General features: G+C 43.6%; 1 protein-coding gene across 1 annotated transcript in view; it reads left to right on the forward strand.

The window, feature by feature from the left end:
• Positions 1-470: 470 nt before the first annotated feature.
• The window catches only part of TBXAS1 (thromboxane A synthase 1), a 143,908-nt gene continuing 125,918 nt past the window's right edge, over positions 471-18,460 (forward strand). Inside the window, exon 1 of the mRNA XM_046668769.1 lies at positions 471-676. Coding sequence (XP_046524725.1) covers positions 588-676 — 89 coding nt within the window. The 5' untranslated portion in view covers positions 471-587. The remainder of the gene's footprint in view (positions 677-18,460) is intronic.

Consider the following 18,460-nt stretch of genomic DNA (forward strand, 5'->3'; position numbering starts at 1 on the left):
AAGAGTTTGGTCTGTTCCAACAGCCAGTCACCAAGGATCCCTCTGACTCCAGAAGAGTCATTAGACCCCAAGAATCAATGAATTTTGTAGGATGGATGTCCTCCATGAGCCAGTATTTTTCATCAGGCTAATGTCTGGTCCTATATTTTTATGGGATATTCAGAGTCTCCTGATCCATATCTTCATTTAATTATGAAGAATTATTATTATTTTGGAGAGGAGTTTTTTTTAAGGACCACTTGTCAAAGTAGAAATCTATGGTTGCAACCATTTTGTTTCTCAGCAAACATGGGGCCAGGTCCACGGCTGCTTCCCAGGGAAGTTAACATAAATGTTTATTGACGGCATAGTCATCGAGAAAATAAATTTGCTGATTCATTGCATAACACTGAAACCCTTTGTTTTCCCCTCCTCTTCCTTCCTCTTTATAAGGAGACACTCTGAGAAAGAGCACATTTTGGGGGACCCACTTGATGTGATGTTTTCTTGGTCTCCCATTCCTTCTTCCATCTGGTTCCTGTAACAGCAGGGCTCCCAGCCTCCCTCTTTCCTCTGGAGGACCACCCCTCTAGGGTCTCTGAGGAACAATGGAAGTCTTGAGCTTTCTCCAACTAGAAGTGAATGGCCTCATGGTGACGGTGGCCCTGTCAGTGGTCCTCTTGGCCCTCTTGAAATGGTAAGTGCAGCCAGCACGTTGCAATGACTGTGATGTTGTCAGAAATAGCAGCCCTGGAGCCTCGCTGGAGCCAGGTGGGGTATGTGGGAGTGTGTTTTTCTTCTTTTCTAATCTAGAGGGAGTTGAGTATTAACACAGCTTCAGAATTAAAAGCAAACAGCCAGGTTAATCTTTTGCTAAAATGCATGAGATTGAGGTGTCAGGAAAGGTTGGTGATTCAGTGACTGAGAACGCTACACATAATTAAGTTTGAAAGAGATGGAAAAAGAAACAAATTGGAAAGGTTTGAGGAGAAGTATTTTCTCGCACTCTGTCATATCTTCTCACCTCGTTTTCCTAAGACCCTCTCCCCTTGTTGGATTTACAGCGGATTCAGCCTCTTGGCTCACAGTACATTAAAAACAAAAAAGACATAGAAGCTGTCTGTCATCGTGGGCCACTTTGTGCAAAGTCGCTGGGATTTCTGTAGGTTTCTGGAAAAAGAGGTGGAACTAATTTCCCAATGTTTGATAGAAGGGAATAGATTCTGATGAACGTAGTACATGCAGAGCCCACAAAGTTTGAGACCCTGAAAGGATCTCAAATTGGAACTGAGAGTAGCTCCCTGTGACTTTGTTAATTGCACAGGGGGTCTTCCAAAGTCTGGCTCAATTGAAGTTCCTGTGTCTGCAGATCGAAGTCTCCACAAGATGTGACATTTATGCATATTCACCCTGTCGGTTAAACTTCTTAGAGTTACTCAATCAAAAGCACCTGGATCTAGGCAGCCCTGGCTTTTGAGGGGAAAGTGGAAAAAATAATGGCGAGCTTGAGTTTGAACAGAATTTCAATTTGTGTTTCCGGTGGTAATAAAGTCTCCTCTAGATTAATAACTGGGAAAGCACTTTGAAAAGCATCAAGCATTATGCAAATGTGAGGTATTATTCTTTTGGAATTTGCATAGCTGAAAATGGAATTCGCGTTTGATGTTCTATGATGATGAAATTACTTCTCGGAAATTGGCTCTGAAACCCAGCTTCAGTCCCACTGCTGTTTTGCTTTTTAACTGGTTTAATTATCTTTTGAACTTTTCTCAGTGTAGCTTAGCTTGCCTTAAAACTAGCCACACGCAAAACTAGGAGCAAATGGTGCTCCCCACTCCATTAATCCAGCCATCTCAATGAGCTCAGTGACGCACACAGCAGTACCTGACACATAGTAGGTGCTTAGTAGGTGTCAACCACTGTAATTAACCATCATCTATGTAACCTAAATGCAGAGGAAAAGAAGTCTTTAGTGCCTTAGGCATATTTTAAATTTCTTATTAATATGCTTGTTAATATTAATTTCTCGTCTATAGCTATGCTCTGTGATTCTCAAAGCGTGTCTCACCTCAGTCGTCATGGTGGTCTCACAGCATCAATGTTTATATTACATACTTGACTACACTTTTGTTTCTGTCTTTATTATCTCCTTTTTCTATTCTTAACTCCTAGCTCAGTGCCTGAGATATAGTATGGCCTTGATAAATGTTTGATGAATGAATGAGTGAACTGCAGACATTAATGTTGCTCTGGTCATGGAGAGGGGCATATGTCCTGACTGATAAGCTGCTATAACTGGGAGTTTATAATCAGCATTGATCAGAGAGTCACAGACAATAACCCTGCACCATTTAGCAAGCCAGCTGTGCATTTGTAACCTATTCCCGGGGCCATATTAATAACCTGGGCCAAAGACACAGAGATTAGATAAAGGCATGAACCAGAGGTGGTGAATAGGAAGTGAAGGCTGACTTCCAGTTGTTATCACAAAAATATTTATTGATCTGTTAATGTGTGCCAGGCATGGAGTGAAGTCCTGGTACAAGGTCAGGAGACAGGAGGTCTGGATCAGACGCCCAAGGCAGGAGGAGACCTGGAGGTTCTAGGGTGAGCTGCAAGTCTGGAGAAGATAACGCTGAAGGGGAGGAGGCAGCAGGAGGGCATGCCTGGGTCTATCCCTGGATCCAGCTCAAGGGAACCATCCTTGGGTCTCCACCCTCCTCTTCTAGGCAAGACTCCAGATAGCCTCTGAGCAACAGACATTATCTTGAGTGAGGTGGGGCCTCCCTCCCACTTCATTCTCTAGAGAGACACATGTGGGAGAGAGAGAGGTGCTCAGGGAAAGCTGGAGGTGGAGAGACCCCCACAGCCATCTGGCTCCTGAGGAGAAATTGTGGAGTGTGGCGTCTCCTGAACATTCAAACTCTTTGGTCTTTCCTTTAAGAGTTACCCCAGCTGTTGGGCCTGGTAAGATTGCCTTGGAGAGCCTAAACTCTGAGGAGGTAAGATTGGGAGGACTGCTTCTTGCCTCCCCAACCAGCCTGTGTGTTCTTTCAAGGCAGAGGCGAGGGCTCATATCTCATTGCAATTCCAGAAACTTGTGTTCTCCTAGCATGTGGTTGACGGGGGTCAAGTTAAGAAGTACACATTCATCAGCCCAGGACCTGGGACTTAGGCTTTGGCTCCTGTCTCTTTCAGTTGCCTTGTTGGCCCCCTTCTCCCTGACACTCTGAGCTGTATGTGGTTCTGTGAATGGTCATGTCATGGCGTGTATCCATATCTTTGTCTTTGCTAGGCGCCCTTCTTGGAATTCCCTTCCTCCTCCCCTTCCTTCAATGCTAAGTTCAGGGAGTCTCCTCAGGAAAACTTTTCCTGTTTTCCCAAGGCACTTACCAGCCCCCACTCAGGGCTGCTTTTCGTCTCTCATCCTCCCGTATCTCTCACAATGCCTGGCATGTAGTTGGTGCCTAATAAGGGTTGGCTGAAGGCTATTCCAGCCTCGACTCTCTGCTGGTATTTTTCTTGCTGGTTCTTCTCTTAGCCCTCACAGTTCAGTACAAATCTTAATTCCTTTGCCCTCGTGAATCACTCCCTTTCCTGAAAGCCCATTGTGTTTTCAGTTTGCACCAACTTGGTGTCCACTTTTCTAACTGTTGCAGGTGCACTGTTTTTGCATCCCCTCTCACCTCGCAGAGCAGAAACCATGGCGTGTGCTTAATAAACACTTCTCAATTACCAAGTGGATGTGCGAATTTGGAAAGAAGACAAAAGAGTTAATTTCATTTAAAAAGAGACCGTTACAAAATAGGCGGAGTATATTTTGACAGTTTTCCCTAAACTGCATTTGACACAATTTTTCAACGACGATCACTTAAGTTGACAGTTACATGGCTGAGCAGCGTGAACTGGGGTCTGTGAGGATGGGAGCTGCTCCGCCGCGGATGGAGAATATATTAGCTAGAAGTTACTTGAAGCACAGGCGAAAGTGATTAACACACGTGATAAGACATTTTAAAAACTAATTTGTCTGTATAAAATTGTTTGAAATTCTGACTTCTGGAAAAGATTTGATGTATGAGATAAATTGCACCGGTTGAATATTGCTCGAGGCACCTTAAGCACTACTGTATTTAAACTTACAAGCATATCTAAGAATTGGCAGGTGGATTCCTGTTGGTAAGATAAAGATTTCTTTATTCTTTCTGAAAGAGCGTAAGGAAATAGCCAAATATTAAAAGTGCTTTTCTTTCAGTGGTGGGATTATTTTTATTCCTTCTTTTAGTCTTTTGTCATCTTCCATATTTCTTTAATAAGTATGAATTACAGAACGACAAACGAGAAACTTTTCTAAAAAGAGTAGGAAATTACTCTTCTCTAGCAGTGAAGAGGAAAGCAATTTTATACTTTGGGCATGGGTGTTTTAGGGTTGTAATGTCACTATTTCTACAGCAGAGAAGAATGTCCCGGGGACATTGGAGTAATGAGAGACAGTATCAGCTCATGGGGCAGTGAGAAAGGTAAACTGTGGCTGTTCCATTAAGTAGCTAAACAGTCACAGCAGGTAAATATAGGTAGACGGTGGAGGCTGAGAAGAGCTGTCTTGGAAAGGTGGAAGGACTTTGAATGCCAAGCTGCATTTAAAGCTCAGGGAGCCCAAGACCCAGAGGTATGAATCAATTGGACATTAAAACAGGAATCAGGGTGAGTTAGTGTTCTGATCAAGTCTCGTTCTAAGATCAGGTTAAAGTAAAATGTGATTGGTGATTATTAAGACTTAAGACTATAATGAAAAAGTTCATCACTGTACTTGGAAGTTTCTTTCTCAGACAGCTTGCTTTATATGTGGAAGAACTGGATTCTAATTCTAGATCCACATTTAGTCCAAGGCTGTATTTAAGAGAAACCATTGCTGAGCCAGCAACAATGGCCTGGTGGTTAAAGTTCGGCGCCCAACACTTTGGTGGCTTGGGTTTGCTTCCCAGTTGTGGAACCATGCCACCTGTATCTCAGTTGCCATGCTGTGGCAGTGGCTCACATAGAAGAACTAGAAGGACTTACAACTAGGATATACAACTACATACTGGGGCTTTGGGGAGGAAAAAAAAGAAGAGGAAGATTGGAGCAGATGTTAGCTCAGAGCAAATCTTTCCCTGAAAATAAAATAAAATAAAATAAAATAAAATAAAATAAAATAAAATAAACCATTGCTCCTTGGGATGCAAGGATGGTTCAACATCTGCAAATCAATAAATGTGATACATGAAGAGAATGAAGGATAAAAATTGTATGATCATCTCAATAGATGCAGAAAAAGCACTTGACAAAATCCAACTTCTTTTCATAATAAAAACTCTCAACAAATTAGGCGTAGAAGGAATGTACCTCAACATAATAAAGGCCATATATGACAAGCCCACAGCTAACATCATACTCAACAGTGAAAAGCTGGAAATTTTTCCTCTAAGATCAGAAATAAGACAAGGATGCCCACTCTCACCATTCCTATTCAACACAATGCTGGGAGTTCTAGCCAGAGCAATTAGGCAAGAAAAAGAAATAAAAGGCACCCAAATCAGAAAAGAAGTAAAACTGTCTCTGTTTGCCGATCACATGATCTTATATATACAAAATCCTAAAGATGCTACCAAAAAGCTATTAAAACTAGTTAATGAATTCATTAAATTTGCACAACACAAATCAACATACAAAAATCAGTTGCATTTCTGTATACTAACAAGAAACTATCTGAAAAAAGAAAGAAAATAATCCCATTTACAATAGCATCAAAAGAATAGAATACTAAAAAAAGAAAGAAAAGAATAGAATACTTAGGAATAAATTTAACTAAGGAGGTAAAAGATCTGTACATTGAAAATGATAAGACACTAATGAAAGAAACTGAAGATGAAACAAAATAAATGGAAAGATATTCCACGTTCACAGAAGAATTAATATTGTTAAAATATCCATACCAATCAAAATGATCTACAGATTCAACACAATTCCTATCAAAATTCCAATGGCATTTTCCAAAGAAATAGAAAAAAATCCCAAAATTTGTGTGGAACCACAGAAGACCCCAAATAGCCAAAGCAATCTTGAGGAAGGAGAACAAAGCTGGAGGCATCACATTTTCTGATTTCAAACTATCTTACAAAGCTACAGAGGTCAAAACAGTATGGTCCTGGCATAAAAACAGAAACATAGACCAATGGAACAGAATGAAGCATCCAGAAATAAACCCATGCATATACAGTCAATTAACTTTTGACAAAGTAGTCAAAAATACACAATGGGGAAAGGACAGTCTGTTCATAAATGACGTTGGGGAAACTGGATAATCACATGTAAAAGAATGAAATTGAACCCTTATACCATACACAAAAATAAACTTGAAATACACTAAAGATGTAAATGTAAGACCTGAAACTGTAAAACTCTTAGATAAGAACATGGGGGAAGCTCTTGACAGTGGTCTTGGCAATGACGTTTCGGATATGGCACTAAAAGCACAGCAACAAAATCAAAAATAAATACGTGGAACAAGATCAAACAAAAGCTTCTGCACAGCAAAGGAAATTATCAACAAAGTGAAAGGCCACCGAGCGCCTTCTAGATCTGGACTCCATGACTGCTTCATCTGTTGATGCTATGGCGGGTCTGTGATGAACCTAGCAGCTGCTGGTAAAAACAAACCTGATAAAGCTCAAGTGGTCCCCAAGTGACTGCTCCCTCTTTCACCTGGACACCCTCCTCATCCTCGGTGGCAGTTCCCATGGCACTGACAGAGTGTCCCAGAGGCCTGGAAATACAATCTAGAAGCAGCTTTTAGGGGCCTCATTGTAGCTTTGTGCACGATTCTTGCTTCTCACCTTCCAGCCCCAGTCCCTCAGCCTTGCTGGGTTGCCAGCCAGTCAGAGGTGGCTTTGGAAAACAGAAGCGTCTTGAAATGCAGGCAAGAATTGACTTGGCAGACGAGGGGAAGGAGAAAATTTCAGGTGGGGAAGCAGCACAGGTGAGGGCAACATCAGGGTTTGTAACATGTGGTGGAACAAAACATTAAGAGTGTGAATAATGGACACATTTTGGAAACACATTTTAAAGGCCACGGATAATTTCCAGTGCCCCAGTGCATTGAGAGAAGGATGCATGCTATTTCCCTTTTTTATTTTTTGTCTTTTTGTCTAGGATATGATAGGTATTTTGCTTTAATAACTCAGCGATGAGCTTGGAGATAAAATTGAGCCTGCTTATGAAAACTAGGTCTGTGCTTCCTCGAGGACCATTTTCACAGAATATTATTGTTTGTTTTCTCTCTTTTAAATAGTTATACACAATATCCCTAGCCTTCTCCTCACTTTATTGATTTTCCAGAACGAGAGTACGAGGTGTGACTATAAAGTAACGTGACTGATTATTTTAGCATACACACCAGAACTTATACAGCCAAATGAATTTTATGACCTTCAAAGGCATTTTCCTGATAGGCTAAACCTTTACTGCAGAAATGCCTCTATCAGAAAGCTCATTCTTAACACTTTTCTTTGGGAATGGTCCTTAGTGTATAGATGTAGTCTTTTGACAGCCTTCAAGGCAACAAATTGTCATCTTTGTTGAGAATGGATTGATTTTTTTAAAACAGCCCAAATTTTGGCAAATAGGTGATTAGACTAAATAATATGATTTTCAATCCAAAACAAAATGTGAGTATAAAACAATAAGGCTCATTGTTACTTACTCAGAGGTTTATGAACTAGTTCTGGAAGCCTGAGAAGTCTTTTGAAGGGCCACACTCATTAGGTATATGAGCTTTTCTTAGTTTAATTTAGTTTAGTTTTTTTTAAAGAAAACAATAGCCATAGTCTTAATACTTATGATCATATCTTCTCTCATCTAGTAAGGAGTTCAGGCTTCTGGTAGCATCTACTCTTGGGCAGAAATGAAAGAAGAATCTCATTCATTCCATAAACAAAGCAAATCATCGGATTTATGTTAGTGCTTCACTGAGCTGCTTGAGTATACGCTTGGTAGCACTTTTCCTTCAAGGACAGTGGCTCTTCCAGAAATAAAGCTGTAGAATGAACCCTTCCCTCTACCCTTGAATGCCATAATAACCACTAACTTAATAGGCCATCATTTGCCCTTGAGGATAAGTGTCCCATCTCTGGGAACCTCAGCAGTGTTACAGAGACTTGTTTTTGCTTGCAAAAATAACGTACCTCTGGACATGGGGACAAGACTTTGGGGAGAGAAGAGACAGGAGCAGGTGCTCATGCTGCTGTGGATTGGTGCTTCAATTACTATGAGCCACTTTGTTCCTGATTTACCAGAAATAAGTGATATTGCACGACTTCCTGGGGGCTGCGTGGGGAGACCCTGGGAGCCCTGCTCTCTGAGCTGTTCTCAGCCTCCTTGAAGAGTCTGGCGCAGGGCCACACTGCAGGGCCATCCTAAACCTCCCATTGTCCTTGCAAAGGTATGCTTCTTAGGTTTTGCCTCAGCAGACAGCAATTCCTGAAGACAGTCCCAGGAAGAGGATGGCCATTTTTTTGCTCAAAAGTATCTGGAAAAATGGTGTCAGAGATGGCCCGAAAGCAAGACCAACCTCTACAAATAGGAGCTTCAAGGAAAACCCTGTTTCTCAAGCACTACACATCCATGCCCTGGGGAGAACCAGTGCCGTGCGCCCAAACCAGCAGCTGCCGCCACATTTGGAGCTGAAAGGTGCCCCCAGTCCTCCTGCGCGCTTCCCTCCTGCCTGCACACAATATGCCCCTTCTTGTCCACACTTTGCTCATCACAGTCCCTGCTGCCTGCATACCCTCCCCTCTCTGTTTAACTAAATCCTACCCATCCTTCAAAATCTTGTCCAAATGTCACTCTTCTTGAAGGTATCCTTAACCAGACCAGTCCTCAACGAGCCCTGCCTCCTTGGAACTCCAGTAGTGTTTTCTGCCTCCATCGCCATCTTGGCTCTGACTGTATTATTTTATTGTCTGTGCACGTGTCTGATCTTTGTAGCCTGACTATAGGTACCTGGGGGCAGGGGCTGAATCTTAAGCCAATGAGTACCTCGTGCATAGTGGCTACTCTCTAAATGTTAATGATCATAGTCATCCCTCAGGTGACTGAGATAGCAGCACTGCTTTCAAATGGTTACCGTTACGTGTGTGGGTGCAAGCACAGGGGAGGGTAGGATCAATCTCCCTCCCTCTTGCACACTAGTGGCATGGTGTTCTCCACACCTGGCAGAATGCCTTGCACACGGCTCGTTGAAAGCGTGAATCAATGACTTCTTAGTTCACACTCTCATTGGATGCTGAAAGTCTTCTAGGCTGAGCGCTGGTTCAGCCTTGCTGCTGTGCAGTAGACAGCATCCCCACAAATTCAGAGAGGTGGAGCAACAGTCACATTAGAAACTGAAGAGCAAGGCTCCGATGCAGAAGGAGGGGATGGGATAGAATGCAGGACCAGTCATTTAGAAGACGTAATAAGTGGGGAGCACAGAGCACGGGGGGTCTGAGCTGGGTATACTGACAATAGTATTGGGGAGCTAGGAGGCATCCACCCCCGGCAGAGAGGCATCAAAGGACAACCCTTCCTCCTTCACTCTTCCATTGATCCCTAATCCCCACAGTTTAATGCAATGCTATCTAAACTCTCCAACAACATCCGCTGTTTATATTATTTCCCCACAGGTCCCATGTTCTATTGTCCAAACAACAATGCATATTTAAGTAATGATTGATTTATTTTCCCATTTTAATTATTCAGAGACAAGCTGATGGAAGCTCTGCCAATGAGGAGAGCAGATCAATGAGATAACCAGCACTAGTGTACCAAGTTATAATTCCACTCCAAAGCAAAGAAACTTGACATTTCAGTTAACCTGCACAATCTTATTGTCAATAAATGTGCAATTTACATCAGGCTTTTTGAAATGTTGAAAATATCTCATGTACCCCCTCCCTACCTTTGCAAATCAATAGGCATCCGGGGCCCGCAGGCTGTAAGCATTGTAAAGCACAGCCAGTTATACACTGAAGGGTTTGAACTCTATCTGTACACAGCGAGTGACCAAAATTGGTAGCATCATCTCACGATATAAGAGATGGTAGAGGGAGGTGATTGGGAAGTTCTCAGGAGACATGTGGCATTGTGGAAATCAGCTAGGCCTCTACAGTTTAGAGCAGATAGACTTTTGCATCTTGGGCAAGTCACTCCATCCTTGCTGGTTTCCTTAGATAAGAGAGGGATGGCAGTCCCTGCCTCTCAGCATATGGCACTTTCCCACCCATGCCAGCTCTTCCTCACCCCTGACAGTCAACCAACCCACAGTCTTGCCTATCTTGTTTCCTAAGTGTTCCCTGAATACCCCTTCCTCTCTATCTGCTCTTCTACGGCTGTAGTTCAGGATTTCAATAGCATCCCTAGGCTGGAAATAGCCTCCCAACTGGTTTCCCCGCCTGCTGTCTTGTGTCCCTCAAATTTGTCCTCCAACTCTGCAGTCAGAATAACACACCAGAAGCTTGCCGCTCCATTGCACAAAACGCTTCCATGGCCCTCCCCTCCTAGGGAATTAAGTCTCCCTGGCCTGGCATGTGAGGCCCTCTGGGCTGGTCCCATCCACCTCTGCATGGTCAACTTCCATCACTTCTCACCTGGCACTTTGCTCTCTGGTGCTCACAGTTCATTCCATACACCATGCTGTTTACCGCCAATTTCCTTCCCTTTACTGGGATGCCCTTTACCCCTTCATTCAGGTAACAGCTTCTGCATCCCCTGTGCTCTTGGCCCCACGGCACCTGGTACCTTCTCTCTCTCTGACCACTTACGTGGCTCCCACATTAGAAGGTAAGCAGGGTTGGGTCTACTTGGCTTTTGCCTTAAGTGCCCAGCATTGTGCCTGAGGCACTTAATACATTTCTATTGGGTAATATGCACGCGCGTATTTGTCAAACAAAATTGAATGAAAAGAGATAGTATGTAGGATTTTGTGTGGAATATGCTTGGCATATGTAGACACAAATACGTGTTGGTTGTTCTTTGCTACTATGAATATCATCACAGAATTTCCATTCATTTCTGGCTCCATACACCGCAACCAGCTACCACCCCCACTTGTTATATAACCGAATTTCATTGAATTGAACTATGGATCTTAATAAAAGATTTTGTCTTTATAATTCAGGCTAGACAGGGCTGTGGGTTAAAGTTCATCTCTGCACAACTTAGGAAGGAAGGATTGCTAAACAAAATCACGGTGCAAAGGTGACTGTTGAACCCTGTTAGGAAAAGAACCACACTCGAGCCCTTTGGCTGCGTGTTAATTGGTCAACACTGCCTTTAAAAAGACGCTAAAAACACGTCAATCTTGGCTGCCTATGCCAAATTTGTAAGATGGTCCAGAGTTTGGGCTTTGGAACAGAATTGCCTGGGTTCAGATCCTGGCTAGCTTTGTGACCTTATGCATGTTTGTAAGGTCTCTGTGTCTCAGTTGCCCCATTTGTAAACCAGGGATAATAATAGTACTTGCCTCATAGCGCGGCGGGAGGATTAAATGACTTAAAACCTGGAGCGGACTTGGAGCAGTGCTGGGCGCAGTCAGTGTTCAATGAGCGTTAGCTATTATTACTCCGTAACTGCAGGCTGCACTCAGCATAATTGCACAGATGCTAGGTAGGTAGATCACGGTTTTGTTTCTATTTTATTTATCTATTTTTTAACACCATTTGGAATTCTTATATGATCTTCAGAAATGCATTGAAGTAAAAAGGGAAGAGAGCCTTACTTGAACAAGTAGCCTCATTTTGAATGACCTTGGGCTTATACCAAAAGTAAGTACTTTTGGCTTTGAACAAATAAGATGAGGTTTAAAAAATATCTATTGGATTTAGCAGCTAAGAAGTCTTAGGTGATGATGGAGATGGTCACTGATGGTGTGGTGGGGACAGAAGCCAGAATGCAGCAGGTTTAGGAGAGATTGGGAAGAAAGGCAGTTGAGAAGAGTGGATTTTTCTCAGGAAGAAGGTCTGAGATGTCAGCTGCCTCTCTGAGCTTCAGTTTCCAATGGTGAAGTGCAGACAGTCATGCTTTTCCAGTCTCCTTCAAAGGGAGTATGAGCACTTGTGAATGGTAAATCTTACATCAACATACATTATTATTAGTGTGTTGACGACAATTGTTTATGTCTTAGTTGTAGGTGTTTAAAAACAAAAGAAAATCTAATTCTTGAAAAGTGCTCAATAACCAAGCTTTAAACTCAATTTACTTTCCAGACATCTTTCAGATTTTCCTGTGACAAAATTTACATTTATCCCCTAATTTGAACAGTAACAGCACAATTCTATGTTTCATTTGGTCTTTGTTTCGTTGGTACTTGCCTTGCCCTTTGGTTTGAGAATCTGACACGTAAATGATGCATATCAATCACGTCAGTAAATGCATCCTGGTGAGCCTCACTCAACTCTCTCTTGTAGACTAGACCTCTTGTTTCCCGCACTCTTGTCCAAGCCCTTACCTTCGTTATCCCTTAACCATGACATTGTAAATGCTTCTTTGCAGATTCAATTGTCTCCATCTTAAAACACTGTAAGTCAGTCAACCAACCAACCAACTAACCAACCACCTCTTCTTTGACTGTATGCTCCACCCCAGCTACCACTCCACTCATCCTTCTCTTGCCAGCCAAGTTTCCTGAGAGAGGACCCCATACTTGTTCACTTTCTCACCTCCCATTTACCTTTCAGCCCTGCAATGGGGCCTCTGCTCCATTGTCCACTGAAATAATGCTCTCCAAGGCCCTAAGAAGTCCCTAATTCCTAAATGGAACGAACATCCCAGCCCTTCTCAATAGTGCTTTAGTGCTTTGCAATATTTGACTCTGGTATATTTTGTCTCTGTTACTGTTGGGTATATGCTAGAGCCCTTAGTTGTGGAGGGGTAGGAAAAAGGTTGAGCACCTTGATTACAATCCAACAGCTTCATTTTACAGAAGGAAGTGAAGGTCCAGAGAAGTTCAGTGAATTGACCTGTATTAGTTAACTACTGCTGCAACAATGCTGTGTAACAAACAACACCAAACTCACTGGCAGACAACAACATTGATTTCTCTCATAGTCCGTGGGTCGGCTGGGGTAGCTCTCTTGCAGGCTACGGGTAGGTTCAGATCTGCTCCACATGTGTTTGTCATGGCTCCCAGGCTGAAGAGGATACTTTGGGAAAGCTCTACTCCTGAAATATCACAGGAATGCAAAGCAGAAAGTGGCCATGAGCGACAAGACAAAATAAAACAAGAAACAAAAACAAAGAAAAACAAACAAAAATTTAAAGCTAATAGATATTTGGATTTTTATTGTAAATGAAAACAATGATCTCTGAAAAAAATAACAGATGCTGATGCAGAATTTGTCCGCTAAGACACTGACATGGCGGGTCGTGGTGGGTCTTGGCTATGGAATGGTGGACTAGCACCAGGATTGCTAAAGCAGAATCACGAGCTCAGTATAGGGGCTCAGCTTGGACCTGGCCTGAGTCTGGGGACATACCCAGGAATTTCTAGCTGAATAAGCAATGGAGGTCAAGGGCTGAGCGATGATGGAGCTAGAACATACTCTGAGAAGAGTAAATATTGATTCGGGGGATGAGGCGGGGAAGGAAGCAGCTGCCACAAAAAGGATCCAACTCCAGTCTGGAAAAGCAGGACTAAGGCGAGGCATTTCTGAAGTCCAGAAGACCAGAAGAAGCCTGAATGCAGAAAGCACAGTGTGGTCACCGTTCCCTGAAATACAACAACCAGGGGACACCCTTGTAAATTGTGAGCTGTATGGTTTAGGACAAATTTCATTGTTCTACACTGGACAGTAAATTTATGGATGCTGTTATGCCAACAAATGGCCATGGCTGAAAACATAAATAGTTCCAGAATTGTTTTAAATATTCTCATGGGTGCTAGAGCCCTACTGGGTTATTAAAGAAGAAATAAGTTTTAGGATCTCTTGCCTTTCCAGAACCTACCCCTTGGTGCTGGCTAGTGGCTGAAAGAAGAAAGGGTGTGTCCCAGTAACACCAGGCCTGTTACACACGATGAATTTAACTTGCTCTTTCCAAGATAAAAGAGGTTTTGATCTCACTTCCATATACTAGTACACAGGCCCCTCCAGGAAGTCACTGGCGAGTCTGAACAGGGAGGTGCTCTTGCGATCCAAAATCAACCACAAAATGTCACTTCCTTTTTTCCTATGAAAAGGGAGTGCTGACTAAAACAAGTAAAATATAGATTAGTAAGTATAGTAATAATAAATAGTAAAAAAAAACCCCCACCAAAACCCAAAAACCCATTCGACAAAATTAAAAAAGCACAACATTCAGAGTGAGCCAGGAAAAAAAATGTTTTTGAATTAGTGTTTTCTTTCATTAGGGCCAGTTTCTTTCCATCTTGCCTTCTCTGTCCCCAGGGTGGTCAGGAAGATACCTCCCATTAATATACTCACATGGATTATTTTCTTGAGGTCTTTTCCAGGGCTGCTGACAGCTCTGATGGTCTTTGTAGCAGGTTGAGTTGTGTCTCCCCAAAATTCACGTCCACTAGGCACCTCAGAATGTGGTCTTACTCAGAAACAGGGTCTTTGCAGACGTAACCAAGTTAAGATGAGTTTATACTGGATTATAGTGGGCCCTAATTCATGACTGATGTCCTTATAAGAAGAAGGAAACTTGGACACAGAGGCACCCAGAGTGAGGACGACATGAAGACATAGACACACAGGAAGAATGCCACGTGATGATGCAGGCAGAGGCTGGACTGATGGGGCTGCAAGCCAGGAAGTCCAAGGATGGCCAGCATCCATGAGAAGCTGGAAGAGCAAGGAGGGATCCTACCCTAGAGCTCAGAGAGAGCACAGCTTTGCCAACACCTTGACTCTAGACTTCTGGCCTGCAGAACTGTGAGAGAATAAATTTCTATTGCTGTAAGGCCCCAGCTCGTGGTACTTCGTTATGGCGGCACTAGGAGAGGAGTGCAGTCTCCTTTCTCTCACGGGCCTTGCTGAGACAGGACAGATCTGTCAGAGGCCTGGCTAGAGGCTCAGGCCCTTCCCTCAGACAGACCAGGTCTGAGCTGTGGCCTGGCCACTGACCAGTGGTCTAGTCCCTGGGGCCTGTCTATAAGTCTCAGTGTCCCCATCATTTAATGGACATAACAAGGATGCCGGTGGAGATTAAAGGCCACACTGTTTATAAAGTCTTTGGTACAATCCTGACCCATGGCAAATGCTTGGAAAAGGTTAGCTATTGTTAACCATATGATTTTCTGAAGGCTTCAAATCCACTTTTATTCACCCTAGTCTGAAGTTTCCTTGATTTTAGTTTTCCAGTGAAAGTCAAGTAGACCCTATCCATTCTCTCACTGAAGTATGGTGGCGTCTGGCATAGTGCCTGGCACAGAGTAGGCACCAAATACATCTTTATGGAATGATGAATGGAACAACTACATCTTGTTTCAGTACCACATCATAGAAGGTAACAGCTTATAGACCTTACAAGGCTTAGTTACCAACTTGAAAAACCCAAGGTGAAACTTTGGAAGAGCATACACTTAAATTAAATTTGTCCACACTGGGGCATACGTGATGTGGTGGCCACCTCCAAGATGGTCCCTAGTGATCCCTGTCCCCTGAAATTCACACCCTTGTATAGTCCCTTCTCCCACTGTACCAGTAGAACGCTGTATGTCACTTCCAAGGTTGTGTTATAAAAGACTGAGGCTTCCATCTTGGGCTTGTGCTTTCTCTCTCTCTCTCTCTCTCTCTTTCTCTCTCTCTCTTACTCAGATTGCTTGTTTGGGGAGAGGCCAGTTGCTCTTCTGAGCAGTGCTAGGGAGAGGCCACATTGTGAAGACAGTCAAGGGCTACTAAAGTGGGCATGGAAGCAGACCCTCCAGGCTCAGGCAGGCCTTAGATCACTGAAGCCCCAGCTGACAGCTTGACTGGAACCTCATGCTAGACCCTGAGCCAAAACCACCTAGCTAATCCACTCCCAGATTCCTGACCCTTGGAAATGGTGTGAGATAATAAATGTTTGTTGTTTTAAGCCACTTAGGTTTTGGAATAATTTGTTACACAGCAGTAGATAACTAATACAGGTGACGAGATAGGAATGGCTAGGATGAGCCAGGACTAGGAAAAGGGATAATATTTATACAAGGGATTATAAAGTGTAGGAGGCAGGCAAGACGCAAAACCCAGATGGGTCGGCCATGGGAAAGGTCAGGCAGGTTCTGTGGGTCTGTGTGTCTGGTTCAGGTTCTGGTCACCCAGAGGGGCGAGACCCAGAAGCAACCACGCTGATGAGCACAGGGCACTGAGACTTTTCGTGATCTTAGACTGGAGCTAATGCCTTCTGACCTTGTTTTATACAATTTCCAGTTGGACCCCTAGTTGCTCACTATAGTAAAGAGGTAATCAAAGGCCAATGAGTGAACTTGCCAAGAACTAGGTCAACACAAAGATTTGGGAATTACAGTAACAAACAAGATGCAGTGGGATTATAAATATTTTTGAAACACTCACAATATTCTTTTGTCATTTTGATTGTCCAAGCTCTTTAAGTCGTCTGCCAAGCTGGGAGACAGAATTGGGTCTCCCAGGCCTGTTCCAGGCTTTTGGGTCAGTCATGGTGCAATAGAAAGATGGAAATATTGGCTGGGTTTATGAAGACATAACCTCACATCCAACTGGCAAATATTTTTTGAGCACCTACGAGGCTAGATGCAAGAGAACTTAGAATCATTCTCTGCAACTACTACAAGTACCCAATGCCCCCGTGCTACTCAGAGATGATGAAACTCTACCGGCCAAAGAAACAGTCCTTCTACTCTGCACAGGCAGGGTCTTCACTTCAAATTTACCTGTCCTTGTTTCAAGTCTGGGGCCCTGCAGACTCAGTGGCTAATCTGATCAGTTGATTTTGTCCCAGGGGATAATAGAGTCCTGTGAATGGCATCTCCCTTTTCACGGAGACCTCAGAGCCCTTAACCCACAGAAGTGAGCAAAGCACGGCTTTCTGCGCCCCTTGTCTTGTAGACAGTTGGGTTCTAGGCCATGTGCATCTCTGGAAATGTAAAATGAGAGACCGTAGAAGCTGCTAGCTAAGAGCACAGACTCTAGAGCCAAAGAGCAAGGGTTCGAATGTTAGCTCTGCTACTTACCAGCTGTGTGACCTTGGATGAGTTACTTAATCTCCTGAGCCTTAGTTTTCCCATCTGCAAAATGAAGATGATCATAATAGCACCTTCCACCCAGAGTAGGGAGAGGAATAAATGAGTTAATACGTGGGAAACACTTAGAATAGCTTCTGCCCCTTGGGAAATCTTCTGTAACTGCTCATTATTATTATGGAGGACACAGAGGCAGGAGTAACCCCCTCTGCCCTCTCTGGGCCCTAACTTAATTGTCTGTTGGGGTTCACTCTAGGCAGATGTCTCTCTTTCACAACAAGGCCTAAAGGGTTTTTTAAGGACTTCATAAAAACAAAAGGATTAACTACAGATGACTAAGACCACATGATGGAAACAGAACCAGGTACAGTAAATAATGAACTTAGACAGGATTATATTCCTACAAACAATACACTGAGCTCTCCTACTCTTTGTTTGTAATCCCTCTGCCATTAGGGAGCCAGTGGCCAAGGAAAATGTCTCCGTGTGCCCAGGATAGTCTGGGTGGCTTCTTGGAGGAGTTGCCTCCAAGACTTGCCAGGTGGAGAAAGAGGGTGGACACACAAGGCAGAGAAAAGAGTGTGCTGGGCCCAGGGTGAGGTGAGCAGGTACCTGGAGTGCAAGGTTAAAGGAGGCACATCCCTGACAGTGAGCGCCTCCTTCAGTTTTGTGCCCTGGGTGCCTCACGTGCCTCATCTTAGTCCTGGCCCTGGAGAACAGCATGAATAAAAGGCTGCAAGAGTGAAACAAGCTGGCATAACTAGAAATGTCCAAGTCAAGAAAGATTGCCAGAGTCTTAAGGTGGGGGACAGAGACCACCTGCAGTGAGGCTGGGGAGGCAGGCCAGAGTTGACCATCAAAGGGCCCTATGCGCCAAATAAAGGAGTTTAGTGTTTGGTCTAAAAGTGACAGGTAGCCAATGATGAATTCTGAATCGGGTCACAACATGGTCAGATTTGCTCATTAGCCAGATTATTCTGGCACTATCGTAGACAGCAGATCGCTGAATGAGGGGAGGAACTGGAAGCTGGGAGGCCAGTTTAGGACATGTTGAAGAGCCCACGCCCAAGGGAGAGACATTGAGGGCCTGAAATCGGCAGTGCCAGTCAGAAGTAAGGAGAACTCACTGGAGAGACGTTTTCATGGCAGGATTGACAGTACTTGGTGGTCGATTGCAGATGAGGATTGATGGAAAGAGTCAGACGTGGCCCAGTTTAGAAGCCATGGGGAGTAACTAGGTCGGATAAGAAGTACACGGAAGGCAGT

The sequence above is a fragment of the Equus quagga genome, chromosome 8, assembly GCF_021613505.1.
Source record: "Equus quagga isolate Etosha38 chromosome 8, UCLA_HA_Equagga_1.0, whole genome shotgun sequence".
Classification (NCBI taxonomy): domain Eukaryota; kingdom Metazoa; phylum Chordata; class Mammalia; order Perissodactyla; family Equidae; genus Equus; species Equus quagga.